Here is a 12,159-nt window from a genome sequence, read left to right on the forward strand (position 1 = left end):
ACCAGGAGTCCTGGCCTTACGCGGGGAGCACGGCCGCCACACCCCAGCGGTCACAGCACCCCGCCCTCAGCGCGGGGGGTGAGGCCACACACGCCCCCCACCCAGCTGTCCCCACGGAGCAGGAGGTCACTGCAAACACACACGACAACAGGATGGACACCCGCCAACCGTGTCTTCCTCCCTAGTGAGTGGACGCCCACCTTCCCACCTCACTTCCTTCAGATTTCCTTTCCCACGTTGGTGGCACTGATCCCATGTCGCTGTCCCCACGTCCCAGATGTGCCCTTACCCGGGGGCAGCAGCCTCCCCCTGCGCCACCAGGCAGCCTCAGCTCCCGAAACCGCGGCTGTGGGACGTCGGGCTGAGCGCCCTTCCCGCCCTTCCCTGCCAGCTTCCCTTCCTATGGTCATTCATTTCCGTTCCTTCACTCATTCACTCATTCATTCATTTCTTCATTTCCATCTTCCCCCCTCCCTCTTCACACGCACTGATGATCATTGTACTCCTTCCTTCCTTCCTTCCTCCCTCCCTCCTTCTTTCTTTCTTTCCTTCCTTCCTCCCTCCCTCCCTTCCTCCCTCCCTCCCTCCCTCCCTCCCTCCCTTCCTTCCTTCCTCCCTCCCTCCCTCCCTCCCTTCCTTCCTTCCTTCCTCCCTCCTTCCTTTCTTCTTTCCTCCCTCCTTTCTTCCTTTTCCCTCCTTTCTCTCCCTCCTTATTTTCTTTCTCTTTCTTCCTTTTTTCCCCAGCTTCTCCATTTCTTCTTCCTTTCTAAAAAAAGGTATTACAGGGACACCTGGGTAGCTCAGTGGTTTAGCTCCTGCCTTTGGCTCAGGGCATGATCCCAGTGTCCTGGGATCGAGTCCCACATCAGGCTCTCCACAGGGAGCCTGCTTCTCCCTCTGCCTGGGTCCTTCCTTCCTTCCTTCCTTCCTTCCTTCCTTCCTTCCTTCCTTCCTTCCTTCCTCCCTCCCTCCCTTCCTTCCTTCCTTCCTTCCTTCCTTCCTTCCTTCCTTCCTCCCTCCCTCCCTCCCTCCCTCCCTCCCTCCCTTCCTTCCTTCCTCCCTCCCTCCCTTCCTTCCTTCCTTCCTTCCTTCCTTCCTTCCTTCCTTCCTTCCTTCCTTCCTTCCTCCCTCCCTCCCTTCCTTCCTTCCTTCCTTCCTCCCTCCCTCCCTCCCTTCCTTCCTTCCTTCCTTCCTTCCTTCCTTCCTTCCTTCCTTCCTTCCTTCCTTCCTTCCTTCCTTCCTTCCTCCCTCCCTCCCTCCCTCCCTTCCTCCCTCCCTCCCTCCCTCCCTTCCTTCCTTCCTCCCTCCCTCCCTTCCTTCCTTCCTCCCTCCCTCCCTCCCTCCCTCCCTTCCTTCCTTCCTTCCTCCCTCCCTCCCTTCCTTCCTTCCTTCCTTCCTTCCTTCCTGCTCTGGCTGCCTAGGACCTGGCCCTGGGAATGCCCCACAGACAGAACTCCAGGGAAAGACGAAGTCTGCAGACCGAGGGCCCTGGGGGTGGGGGGCCGGGGGTGCAGGCCTCCTCCTTTCCTGCCGCTCGTGCAGCAGCCTCGGCTCCCCCCAGCCCTGGGGGTCGTTGGAGGTCACTGGCATGCCGACCTGGAGGGGATGGCCTGGCGGGCTGGGCCCTTGCTCCTTCTGCTGCCCGCACCCCCTCCCCCAAGGTCGGACCGCCCCAGAGGCAACCCCCTGAGCCACCGTTGACATGACTGTGCCTCTCTGCGCCAGCTCTCACATGACTCACCCTTCCGTGAGTGTGGTGTTGACATTCGCAGGAGGGCCCCCACTGCGGTTAGGAGCGCGATGGGGTCAGGCCCAGGGGACAGGAGGGACGTTCTGAATCTCAGGTCCCTCGGCCAGGATGACGGCGCGCCTCGGCACTTGCCCGTATCAGCAAACCCGTTTTAATCAGTGGAGATTACCTGGAGCGGAGGACTGTGGGACCCTCCTTAGGCAAACGTTACCCCAACACACCACCATGGAGCACAGGGTGATCTACGTCCTGGTGTTGGTCTGTGTGCTGACCCTCAGCTCTCTGGCCCAGGGCCAGCAGGGTAAGTGGCCCTCCTCCCACCTCCCAGTGGTCACCAGGCCCTGGTCAGGCCCCCACCCCCGGGGGGCCCTGGGCCACCATCCATGCATTTGAGCCAAGCGCTGTTCTGGGCCCTGGGAGGATTTTAGGGGGTGAAGGTGGGTAGAGAGCACCAGCAGGGCGATGGACACCGGAGCTCCGAGCGCTGCTGTGGGGATGCGGGCACCGCCGACAACTGCGGCGGCTTGCTGTGTCCAGCACCCACCACTCCCAACACAGGACCTCGAAGGGAGGTCTTGGAGGGGGGGTGTGAGAACAACTACTCCCCCAGATGTCCAAACCAGACGCTGGTCAAAGCCACCCAGAATCCCAAGTGCACATTCCGTGGATGAATGTCCCCTGAGGACCCCTGCGGTCTCTAAATATTTTATTTTATTTTATTTCCTTCCTTCCTTCCTTCCTCCCTCCCTCCCTCCCTTCCTTCCTTCCTCCCTCCCTCCCTCCCTCCCTTCCTTCCTTCCTTCCTTCCTTCCTTCCTCCCTCCCTCCCTCCCTTCCTTCCTTCCTTCCTTCCTTCCTCCCTCCCTCCCTTCCTTCCTTCCTCCCTCCCTCCCTCCCTCCCTCCCTTCCTTCCTTCCTTCCTCCCTCCCTCCCTCCCTTCCTTCCTTCCTTCCTCCCTCCCTCCCTTCCTCCCTCCCTCCCTCCCTTCCTTCCTTCCTCCCTCCCTCCCTCCCTCCCTCCCTCCCTCCCTCCCTCCCTCCCTCCCTCCCTCCCTCCCTCCCTCCCTCCCTCCCTCCCTCCCTCCCTTCCTCCCTCCCTCCCTTCCTTCCTTCCTTCCTTCCTTCCTTCCTTCCTCCCTCCCTCCCTTCCTTCCTTCCTTCCTTCCTTCCTTCCTTCCTCCCTCCCTCCCTCCCTCCCTCCCTTCCTCCCTCCCTCCCTCCAAGCATACATGCACACACGTGCACATGCACACAGGCATACAGGCACACATGCACACACGTGCACATGCACACAGGCATACAGGCACACATGCACACACGTGCACATGCACACATACACAAGGCACACATGCACACACATGCGCATGCACATAGGCACACACATGCATAAGGCATACATGCACGTGCATGCACACGCATGCACATGCAACATACATAAGGCACACATGCATACATGCACACACAAATGCGCACACACGTATGTATGTATGCACACATGCATACAAGCACACACACAGCTCCTCCTGACTTCACAAGCGCCCTGGGGGTAGGTAATGCCACCTGCAGAGGCCACCCGCCAGTGAGAGGTGGCCCAGACCTTTCCCGCGAAGCCACAGACCCTTCCTTCAGAGACGGCTTGAGGCGGCCCGGGGATGAGAGCACAGAAGCCCTGGGGGCAGCTCCCTCGTGGGCTCGCCTTCTCCATTAGGCCTTGCTGGGTTTAACGGAGGAACGGATGTAGGTTCAGCCCCTTCAGTTCTCCTGGGTAGACCTCAGGGAGCCCTGCCTCCCCGGCGCGGCTGCCCCACGTGTCCTCCGCCCTGCTGGCCTCCACCATCCTCGGGGTCGAGGCTACAGAGCGCCTGCGGCACCCACACACCCTAGTCTCCGCGTCTTTCCTGCAAACGGACCTTCACCCGTGAAATACACCTTGCACACGCTCTCTCCTCTCTCCTCTCTCCTCTCTCTCTCTCTCTCTCTCTCTCTCTCTCTCTCGACTGCCTTTGAACACCTGTTCCCGCCGCAGGGTACACCCACTGCCCCATCCCCACCTGGTCAACCTCCCCACAGGAAGCCGTCCTTGCTTTGTCCAGCCTTGTCCTTGTCCCTTCCGTACTCGCCCTCAGCGCCCTGGGATGCCCGCCCTGCGCTGTTTCGGACATTTACTTGCTTTTCTCCTCCATTAGACGGTTAGCGTCTTAGCCACGACCTCTCTGTTTTTAATTTCTGGGTCCCCACCAGCTGGCGCAGGGCCCCGCAGGCGCTCGATCTTGCGCTGCGTGGATTTCTGTTCCGAGCCATTCGGTAGATATTTCCTGACTGAGTAAGGTCGGAGTATTGTTTGTGGAAGTAAATGAGCGCGTGGATACGTTACGTCGGGAGGGGGAAAGCCGACAAACCCCGGCACCTTGCATTTGCCCTGAGCTGAAGGGTTTTCATGTCCGGAGATGGGGACAGGACGCCCCCTGTCCTCTGAGCCCCGAGTCCCCATCCGTGGCACCAGCTGGCTGCCTGCTGGTTCAGTTGGAGAAGGAAGGTCCGGGTCAGCCGGTTCTCACCTGCCTCTTGCCTCCCCCTTCCAGAGACGTGCACGGTGGCCCCTCACCACAGAGACAACTGCGGCGCTCCGGGCATCACGCCTTCCCAGTGTAAGGACAAGGGCTGCTGTTTCGACAACACTGTTCGTGGGGTCCCGTGGTGCTACCACCCTGTGGCCGTGGACAACCCTCCCGAAGGTATGGCCTCGGTGGCTCTGTGGGGTACGAGGATGCAGAATCAGGGAGGAAACCCCATGGGGGCGCAGGGGTCCCCTTAGTCTGCATAGCCAGCCGAGCTGCACCCACGAGGGGGCCCCAGCGTGAGCGTGGTGGTGGGGGGTCCAGCCTGCATCAGGCTGACGTCGGGGTGGGGACCCAAAGACGAGGCTCAGAGAGCCGCTCTGCGAGGAGTCGTGTTTGTCCCCGTTCGTCTTCGCGCCGCTGAGCGCAAGCCCGTGGAGAGTCCTGCTGGCACTTTCCGCCCCCTTGGGCGGGAGCCCAGAAAGTCACAACAAAGACCCGAAGGGGGGGCACATTTTCTAAGAAATTTTCCCCCTGGGGCCTCCGAGGGGGGACCTCTGCGGTGATTTCGAGGTTCTCACTGCCTGTGTCTCCTCCCCACCCTCGCCCCTCAGAGGAGTGCCCCTTCTAGATGCCTGCGGCGGAGCGGCGCCAGGAGCTGGGCGGCCTCGCCGGGCGCCCGGGAGCCCCGCCACCCCGTCCCCGTCCCCGTCCCCGTCCCCGGCAGGCCCGCGGGGGGCCCTCGCGCATCCGCACCTCGGCTCGCTGCATCGCCGGACTGCGCACAGCCCTGGACTCAAAATTGGCTTAAAGATTAAAAGAGATGAATGTTGCTCGCGCTTTCTGTTCTTTTTAAAGATCGCACACGGCTGTCCTTTCCTTTCTTTGCAAGGGGGGTGCGCCGCTTCCGCCTGCGGCCTCCCGCCACGGGTCCCCCTGCCCCGGAGGGGGGAATGAGGCGCTCGCAGGGCCGCCCAGGCCGACCGGGTGTGGGCAGCGGGGGCAGCGCCCAAGGCCGCCAGACTGTCACGCGGCTGAGCATCCCGGGGGCAGCGCCTGCACCTGCCTCCCCACGCCGCGTGGTCTAGAGTGTGACGCGGCGCTTCGGGCAGCCATTCTGTGCTCATGAGGAAAAGCCACAGGCCTAGAGCCCTGATGCCCGTGACCTGACGCATGTGACTCACTCGCCTTGAGACCTCGTGTTGAGCAAACCCAACGGTCCTGATGGGTCAAAGCGCCACTACTGGGGTTTCTGTCGCTTGAGAACACATCACCAGGGCCCCGCGTGAAGGTGCTTCGGCTGAGTCCTCCAGGCTGGGCCGGTCCCTTCGTCCCCTCCTCCACGCCTGGCGTCTTAGCCCGACCACCCACCCCCTAACCCCCCCGTGGGGCTCTCAGCCGAACATCCGGCTACGCATGGGGCAAGAGCAGCAGCAGGGGGAGGTGTGTGGGGACGCTCTAGAGGCACATCTTCATGTTTTCAAAACCAACTCCCTTCCAAGTGATTCCTCATCCTGACCTTCGTGGCCCTGTAAGTGACGAGAAGGGGCCGCGTGGGCCGACACGCTCCCGACCGGCCCCGCCACCCTCCTGAATCACGGGCCTACTGAGGATCTCAAGGGTGCAAGGAGGGGACACAGGGGCGGGGAGGCTGGGACACCTGAGCAACCCCCCATGTTGTTCCTTCATGAGTCACACGCGCCCTCATGCACCGAATAGGTGAGGTCTCTAGTGGGGCTGACGCGGCGGGACATTAGGTCGGGAGGTGTCTTTCTCTAGCTCAGGCCCCAGGGAACCGTGTGGCTTTGGGGACACTTCCCATGACGCATAGACCAGGGGCCCCATGACTCGAGGTGCCCCTGTGACCTGGGGTGTCCAGCAGGGCCGGGTGACGGGGTGACTGACTACGTGGGTCCCCGCCGCGGGAGGGAGGGGGCCAAGGGCCGGCGAGCAGCTCAGCTCCACCTCCCAGCCTGGGACCTGGAGAGAAATCGGGTCCGCCGTCCACCATGGACCATCCAGGGTGTGTGGGTGCATGATCTTGGCTCTACCATCCGGACCGCAGACCTAGACAGAGCCGGGGGACGCCTGCTGGGGTGGCCCTGCCTCAGGAGGGTGGGGACACGCATCCTTCTGTCCCTGCCCGGGAGGTGGGGACAGGGAGAGGTCTCCGCCACTCGGCCTTGACGAAAGTCACAACCTCCCCAAGAATCCCCCGGGACTGAAGCCAAGGGGAAGCAGAGAAAACAGTCGGTGGCCAGTGTGGGGGCCTGACAGAGAGCCGATGGGGGCGCCCCGATAGCTCCGGGACTCCGAGTTCCTCAGGGGATGCTCAGGGCAGATGGCCATGCGCCTGCACCTCATCCCTGGGTGGCCCCAGCTCCCTGAAGCTGTGTGGGCTGCGGAGCCCGAGGGGTGAGGGCTGAGGCTCACGAGGGGGCGCAGGGGCTGGAGCTGGGGGAAGGGGGCAGGGGGCCCTGGGGACGTGCACCTTCCTCCTTGGGTTCAAGGAGACAGAGGAGGTGCCTGGCAGGACAGGGGCCCAGTGGCGATGTGAGGGGCTGTGTCCTCTGCGCGGGGAACACAGAGGAGTCACCGCAGCCCATGCAGTGGCCCCTAGGCCACCCAGCAGGCCCCCTCCCGGCCCCTTCCCGGCCCCCTCCTGGCACCCTGCAGGCCCCCTCCCGGCCCCTTCCCGGCCCCCTCCTGGCACCCTGCAGGCCCCCCTCCTGGCCCCCTCCTGGCACCCTCCACGCCACCTTCCTGGCCCCCTCCCAGCACCCTACAGACTCCCCTCCTGGCCCCTCCTGCCCCCTCCTGGCCCACTGCAGGCCCTCCTCCTGGCACCCTCCTGGCACCCTCCATGACTCCTTCCTGACCCCCTCCCAGCACCCTGCAGGCCTGCTTCCTTGCCCCCTCCTGGCACCCTGCAGACTCCCTTCCTGGCCCCTTCCCAGCACCCTGCAGGCCTGCTTCCTTGCCCCCTCCTGGCACCCTGTAGACTCCCTTCCTGGCCCCTTCCCAGCACCCTGCAGGCCTGCTTCCTTGCCCCCTCCTGGCACCCTGCAGACTCCCTTCCAGGCCTCCTTCCTGGCCCCCTCCTGGCCTGCTGCACGCCCCATCCTGGCACCCTCCAGGCACCCTGTAGACTCCCTTCCTGGCCCCGTCCTGACACTGTGCAGGCCCCCCTCCTGGCCCCTCCTGGCACCCTGCAGGCCCCCCTCCTGGCACCCTCCTGGCATCCTGCAGACCTGCTTCCTGGCCCTCTCCTGGCCCCCTGCACACCCCCCTCCTGGCACCCTGCAGACTCCCTTCTTGGCCCCCTTCTAGCACCCTGCAGGCCTCCTTCCTGGCCCCCTCCTGGCACCCTGCAGACTCCCTTCCTTGCACCCTGCAGACCTGCTTCCTGGCCCCCTCCTGGCCCCCTGCACGCCCCCCTCCTGGCACCGTCCTGGCACCCTGTAGACTCCCTTCCTGGCACCCTGCAAACTTCCTTCCTGGCCCCCTCCTGGCACCATGCAGCCTCCCTTCCTGGCACCCTGCAGGCCCCCCTCCTGGCACCCTGCAGGCCTCCTTCCTGGCCCCCTCCTGGCCCCCTGCAGACTCCCTTCCTGGCCCCCTCCTGGCACCCTGCAGCCTCCCTTCCTGGGCCCCTCCTGGCACCCTGCAGACTCCCTTCCTGGCACCCTGCAGGCCTCCTTCCTGGCCCCCCTCCTGGCCCCCTGCAGGCTCCCTTCCTGGGCCCCTCCTGGCACCCTGCAAATCCCCCTTCCTGGCCTACCTCCTGGCACCCTGCAGCCCCCCTCTCCCAGCAGCGAGAATTCAGAGTGGCCAGTTCATGGCTGCCTGGGGCCCCTCAAGTCCTTGAGGTGCCTGGAGAGGGTGGGAAGCAGGCAGCTGTGACAACAAAGCGCCTTCGTGGGAACAGTTCTGCTGATAAGGCACGAGGAAGGACGCGTCTCTCACACGCGTGCACACACACACGCATGCAAGCACGCACACAGACTCACATACATTCACCTCTTAAAAGGCCCTGGGGAGACTGGGCGGAGGGTGGCCACTGGGGGTAAGCCCTCTGCACCCCACGCCCCTGGATTCCATCAGAAGAGAGGAGGCTGCTCTGATAATTTCTATATTTGAGTACAATGCTTGGCAGTGGAAAGTTTTTTATATTTTCTATTTTGTTTTTAGAAACAGGCCTTCTGGGGCGCCTGGGTGGCCCAGTGGTTGAGCATCTGCCTTGGGCTCAGGGCTTGATCCTGGGATCCTGGGATTGAGTCATGCGTCAGGCTCCCTACAGGGAAACTGCTTCTCCCTCTGCCTGTGTCTCTGCCTCTCTCTGTGTGTCTCTCATGAATGAATAAATCTTTAAAAATAAAGTCATGTTCTGACTACCAGAGGTCAAGACTTCAACATACGAATTTGATGGGGACACAACTCAGCCCATGACAGCTGGTGTCTGTTCCTTGCTACCAAGTAGCCCTCATCACTGCAAATCACCAAAGGGCAGGTGTCATGATCATCTGCTGCATGGGAGACTGGTCAATTTTTCCATAATGGTCCCCCTTCCAACAAGGGGGATCTGCAAAACTGAAAACGTGTCAAGTACAGACAGTGGGAAACCTGTGGCCTGTGAGATGTGGGTGGTGCTCCTAAGATATGTGACATGCAGGTAGTTGGTAACCTACAGGACGTGACATAACAAAAAGGAAGGAATGAGCAGGGATGTTAGCATGGAGAGGCAGGGCTGGAAAGGCCAAGCCATGAGAAGCTGACCGTGCACGTCTAGGCTGACGGCTTTGACAATCCTAAATCAGGTACCATCAGTGACCCCTGTCATGGCCCAATCGGGTGCACTTGTCAAACACAGACTAATGTTACAGCTGCCCTGTGGGCCACCGTGGGCTACAACTGGGCCAACAGTGCTTACCCTGAGCCTCTCCAATAAAGCCCCAGCATATGGTGGCCCCCATAGCATCCATGTGTTAGCCCCTTGCTCAATGTGTGGTCACCATGCACTGGTGGAAAGGCTGAGAGCAGGACAGGACGTGACTCAGGATCCGGGTACGTGGTCCTTCCCCCCTCCACCTGCACCCCATGCAAAGCATTACCTGCCACTTTTCCTGCCTCTTGAATTTCACACGTGTTATACATCGACTTACCATAGTCTGTGGCTTTGATCCCTGAGCCTTTCTGTTCCATGGCTGGTCGTATACTTGGAGGCTGCCATTGTTTCTGGATAATTTCCACACAACAGGATTCTGTTCAGAAAATGTTATCTAAGGATCAGACCAGGAACCAGTTCTTGAAGCCAAATTGTGGTTTAAGGTCATATTTGTAGGGTCACTGGGAAGGTTATTGTGAGTTTAAGAAAACTCCCTCGCCTTTCTTTGTGAGTGTGGGGAGGGGCGGTCGGTGGAAACGTTCAATGCCTGTGACCCTGATAGGAAACATCAGCTAATAAGAGAGAGACACACTTGGCAAATCCAGCTTGGGACGTAGGGGAAGGTATCAAAGGCTCTTAGGACATAGTTGCCTTTTTAAGGGTCTGAGCAGATGGAAGATTACAGTCAGCCACAGGAAGAGAAAGAAATAGTATTATTTTTTAAAGGATTTTATTTGGGGTGGGGGAAGAGGGAGTGCACGGGGGAGGGGCAGAGGGAGAGAGAGAGAGAGAGAGAAAATCTCAAGCAGACTCCCCATGGGGGCTCGATCTCACAACCTGATCATGACCTGAGCCAAAAATCAAGAGTCGGATGCCTAACCGACTGAGCCATCCAGGGGCCCCAGAAATAGTATTATTTTTAAAGGTATTTTTTAATTGTTCTTCTCAGCTCTTAACATTGCCCCTGAGCTGGGCACTCTGGAGGTAGCAGAGTAAATCGGACAAAAACACACATCGCCACGTACACGTGTGGTGCAACGAGATTGAGCAAACTAGTAAGTTGGGGACGTGCATTCTAAAGGCACATGTTGGGAGGACTTTCGGCCAGTGTGGGGAGCTTGGGAGGGCTGAGTTTCGTCCCTTGCCAGCTGACAGACTGCCTGATGCTGGCAGAGGGTAGGAGACTCCCGGTTCAGAGACAAAGAGCGTTATTACTCGTGGGACAGCCAGTGGCCTGGGCATCAGCATCTTTGTGTTTGTTCCCTTTGCCCCCGAGTCCTCCTGGGGTGACGTGGGTGGGTCCGGGTGGATGCTGACACACACACACAGTAGGTTGTAGTACGGGAAAGCAGCTCTGATCTCTTCGGGGGCTCAGATCTTTTGAGGGGCAGCAAGCCTTGCCTGCCTTTGCTCCGAGGGGGACACCGTATCTACCCTCCAAGGTTGTTTGCTGCACAAACCCTGGACCGCCGAGGCCAACAGCGGTTGATTAGTCCCATCTACGCACAGCCCAGGGGAGGAAGGCGTCACACCATGCAGGGCCACATGGGTTGTGCCCTGGGAACAGAGGGAACCACCGGGGCTGTGACACGAGGCTTTGTAGGGACAAGAGGGTGGAGTGCCCTCAGGAGGCTCCCACTGGAGAATGTGGTTGGCTTGTTTAAATAATTCTGTGGCTGGCTGGGGAGTGAAACCCACTGCTCAGGGGTGAGCAGGAACTGTGCCCAGTCCCCTGATAAGGAGGGTTGTTTGGCGAAGGGGTCATATCTGTGGGAGCAGAGCAGGGAGGGGAATTTGCGGTTAGGTGACTCGGAGCCCTCCAATTCCACCGGATGCAGGGCAGCATTTATCCCTGACCTTAACCGAGGTCCCATGCCCTGCAGATAGTTAATGCCTCCTTCACGTGCACAGATGTGACAGATTCTGGTTGTCTCCCAACAACCAGCGTCCCAAACGTACTGTTTTCAGGACCAGATTACAGAAGACAAAAGAAAACATGGTGGCATGTTTCCAAACATTTTCTTAATAAATAAAATAAAATAGAAATATTTCTCTCCATCTTTGAAATTCATGTTAGAGAGTTTCAAGACTACACTACAGGGGTATGCAGATTTTTTTTTTTTTTTTTTTTTTGGCAACTACTCAGCTCTTCTTTTTTTTTTTTTTTTTTTTTTTTTTAATTTTTTTTTATTTATGATAGTCACAGAGAGAGAGAGAGAGAGAGGCAGAGACACAGGCAGAGGGAGAAGCAGGCTCCATGCACCGGGAGCCCGATGTGGGATTCGATCCAGGGTCTCCAGGATCGCGCCCTGGGCCAAAGGCAGGCGCCAAACCGCTGCGCCACCCAGGGATCCCTACTCAGCTCTTCTATTGTAACTTGGAAGTAGCCATAAACAATACATAAATGAATGGGTATGGCTGTCTTTTAATAAAGTTTTATTTTAAAAAACAGACAGTGAGTTTATGGGTCAGAGGTTGCCGACTTTTATTATACCATATTATTTTTCCTTAATCTGAATGGTTCAAATATTTTTAATTTATTTTATTTTATTTTTTTATTTTTAAGTTTTAAGATTGGCCAGGTCAAGATGCCTGGGTGGCTCAGCGGTTGAGCATCTGCCTTTGGGGCAGGTCGTGACCCCGGGGTCCTGGGATGGAGTCCCACATCGGGTTCCCGCAGGGAGCCTGCTTCTCCCTCTGCCTGTGTCTCTGCCTCCATCTCTGTCTCATGAATAAATGAATAAAATCTTAAAAAAAAAAAAAAGATTGGCCAGATCATGGCTTGTCTCAGCATGGTGCCAAATAAAACAAAACAAAGCACCCACTCAGACACCAAAGAGACATCTTAAAGTCATTTAAATCTTGGTAAAAATCAGAGAAGTTCAAGGAGGAATTTCATCGCACAGCACACTGGAAAATGTGCTAAAATTTATGTCTGTCCAATGATATCCCCCAAATATAACTTACC

General features: G+C 58.9%; 1 protein-coding gene across 1 annotated transcript; it reads left to right on the forward strand.

Moving 5' to 3' along the window:
• The first annotated feature begins 1,971 nt into the window (after positions 1-1,971).
• TFF1 (trefoil factor 1) lies at positions 1,972-5,137 on the forward strand. Its single transcript, XM_041735247.1, has 3 exons — positions 1,972-2,051; positions 4,331-4,483; positions 4,921-5,137. The coding sequence occupies exons 1-3, from the start codon at positions 1,976-1,978 to the stop codon at positions 4,935-4,937; spliced, it is 246 nt and encodes an 81-aa protein (XP_041591181.1). The 5' UTR covers positions 1,972-1,975; the 3' UTR covers positions 4,938-5,137.
• The last annotated feature ends 7,022 nt before the right edge of the window (positions 5,138-12,159 follow it).

The sequence above is a fragment of the Vulpes lagopus genome, chromosome 20 (assembly GCF_018345385.1).
Source record: "Vulpes lagopus strain Blue_001 chromosome 20, ASM1834538v1, whole genome shotgun sequence".
Classification (NCBI taxonomy): domain Eukaryota; kingdom Metazoa; phylum Chordata; class Mammalia; order Carnivora; family Canidae; genus Vulpes; species Vulpes lagopus.

Coding starts and splice junctions, on each gene's coding strand:
- TFF1 (XM_041735247.1), top strand. CDS start 1,976: ATGGAGCACAGGGTGATCTACGTCCTGGTGTTGGTCTGTGTGCTGACC. Junction 2,052..4,330: donor TCTGGCCCAGGGCCAGCAGG/GTAAGTGGCCCT, acceptor TCCCCCTTCCAG/AGACGTGCACGGTGGCCCCT.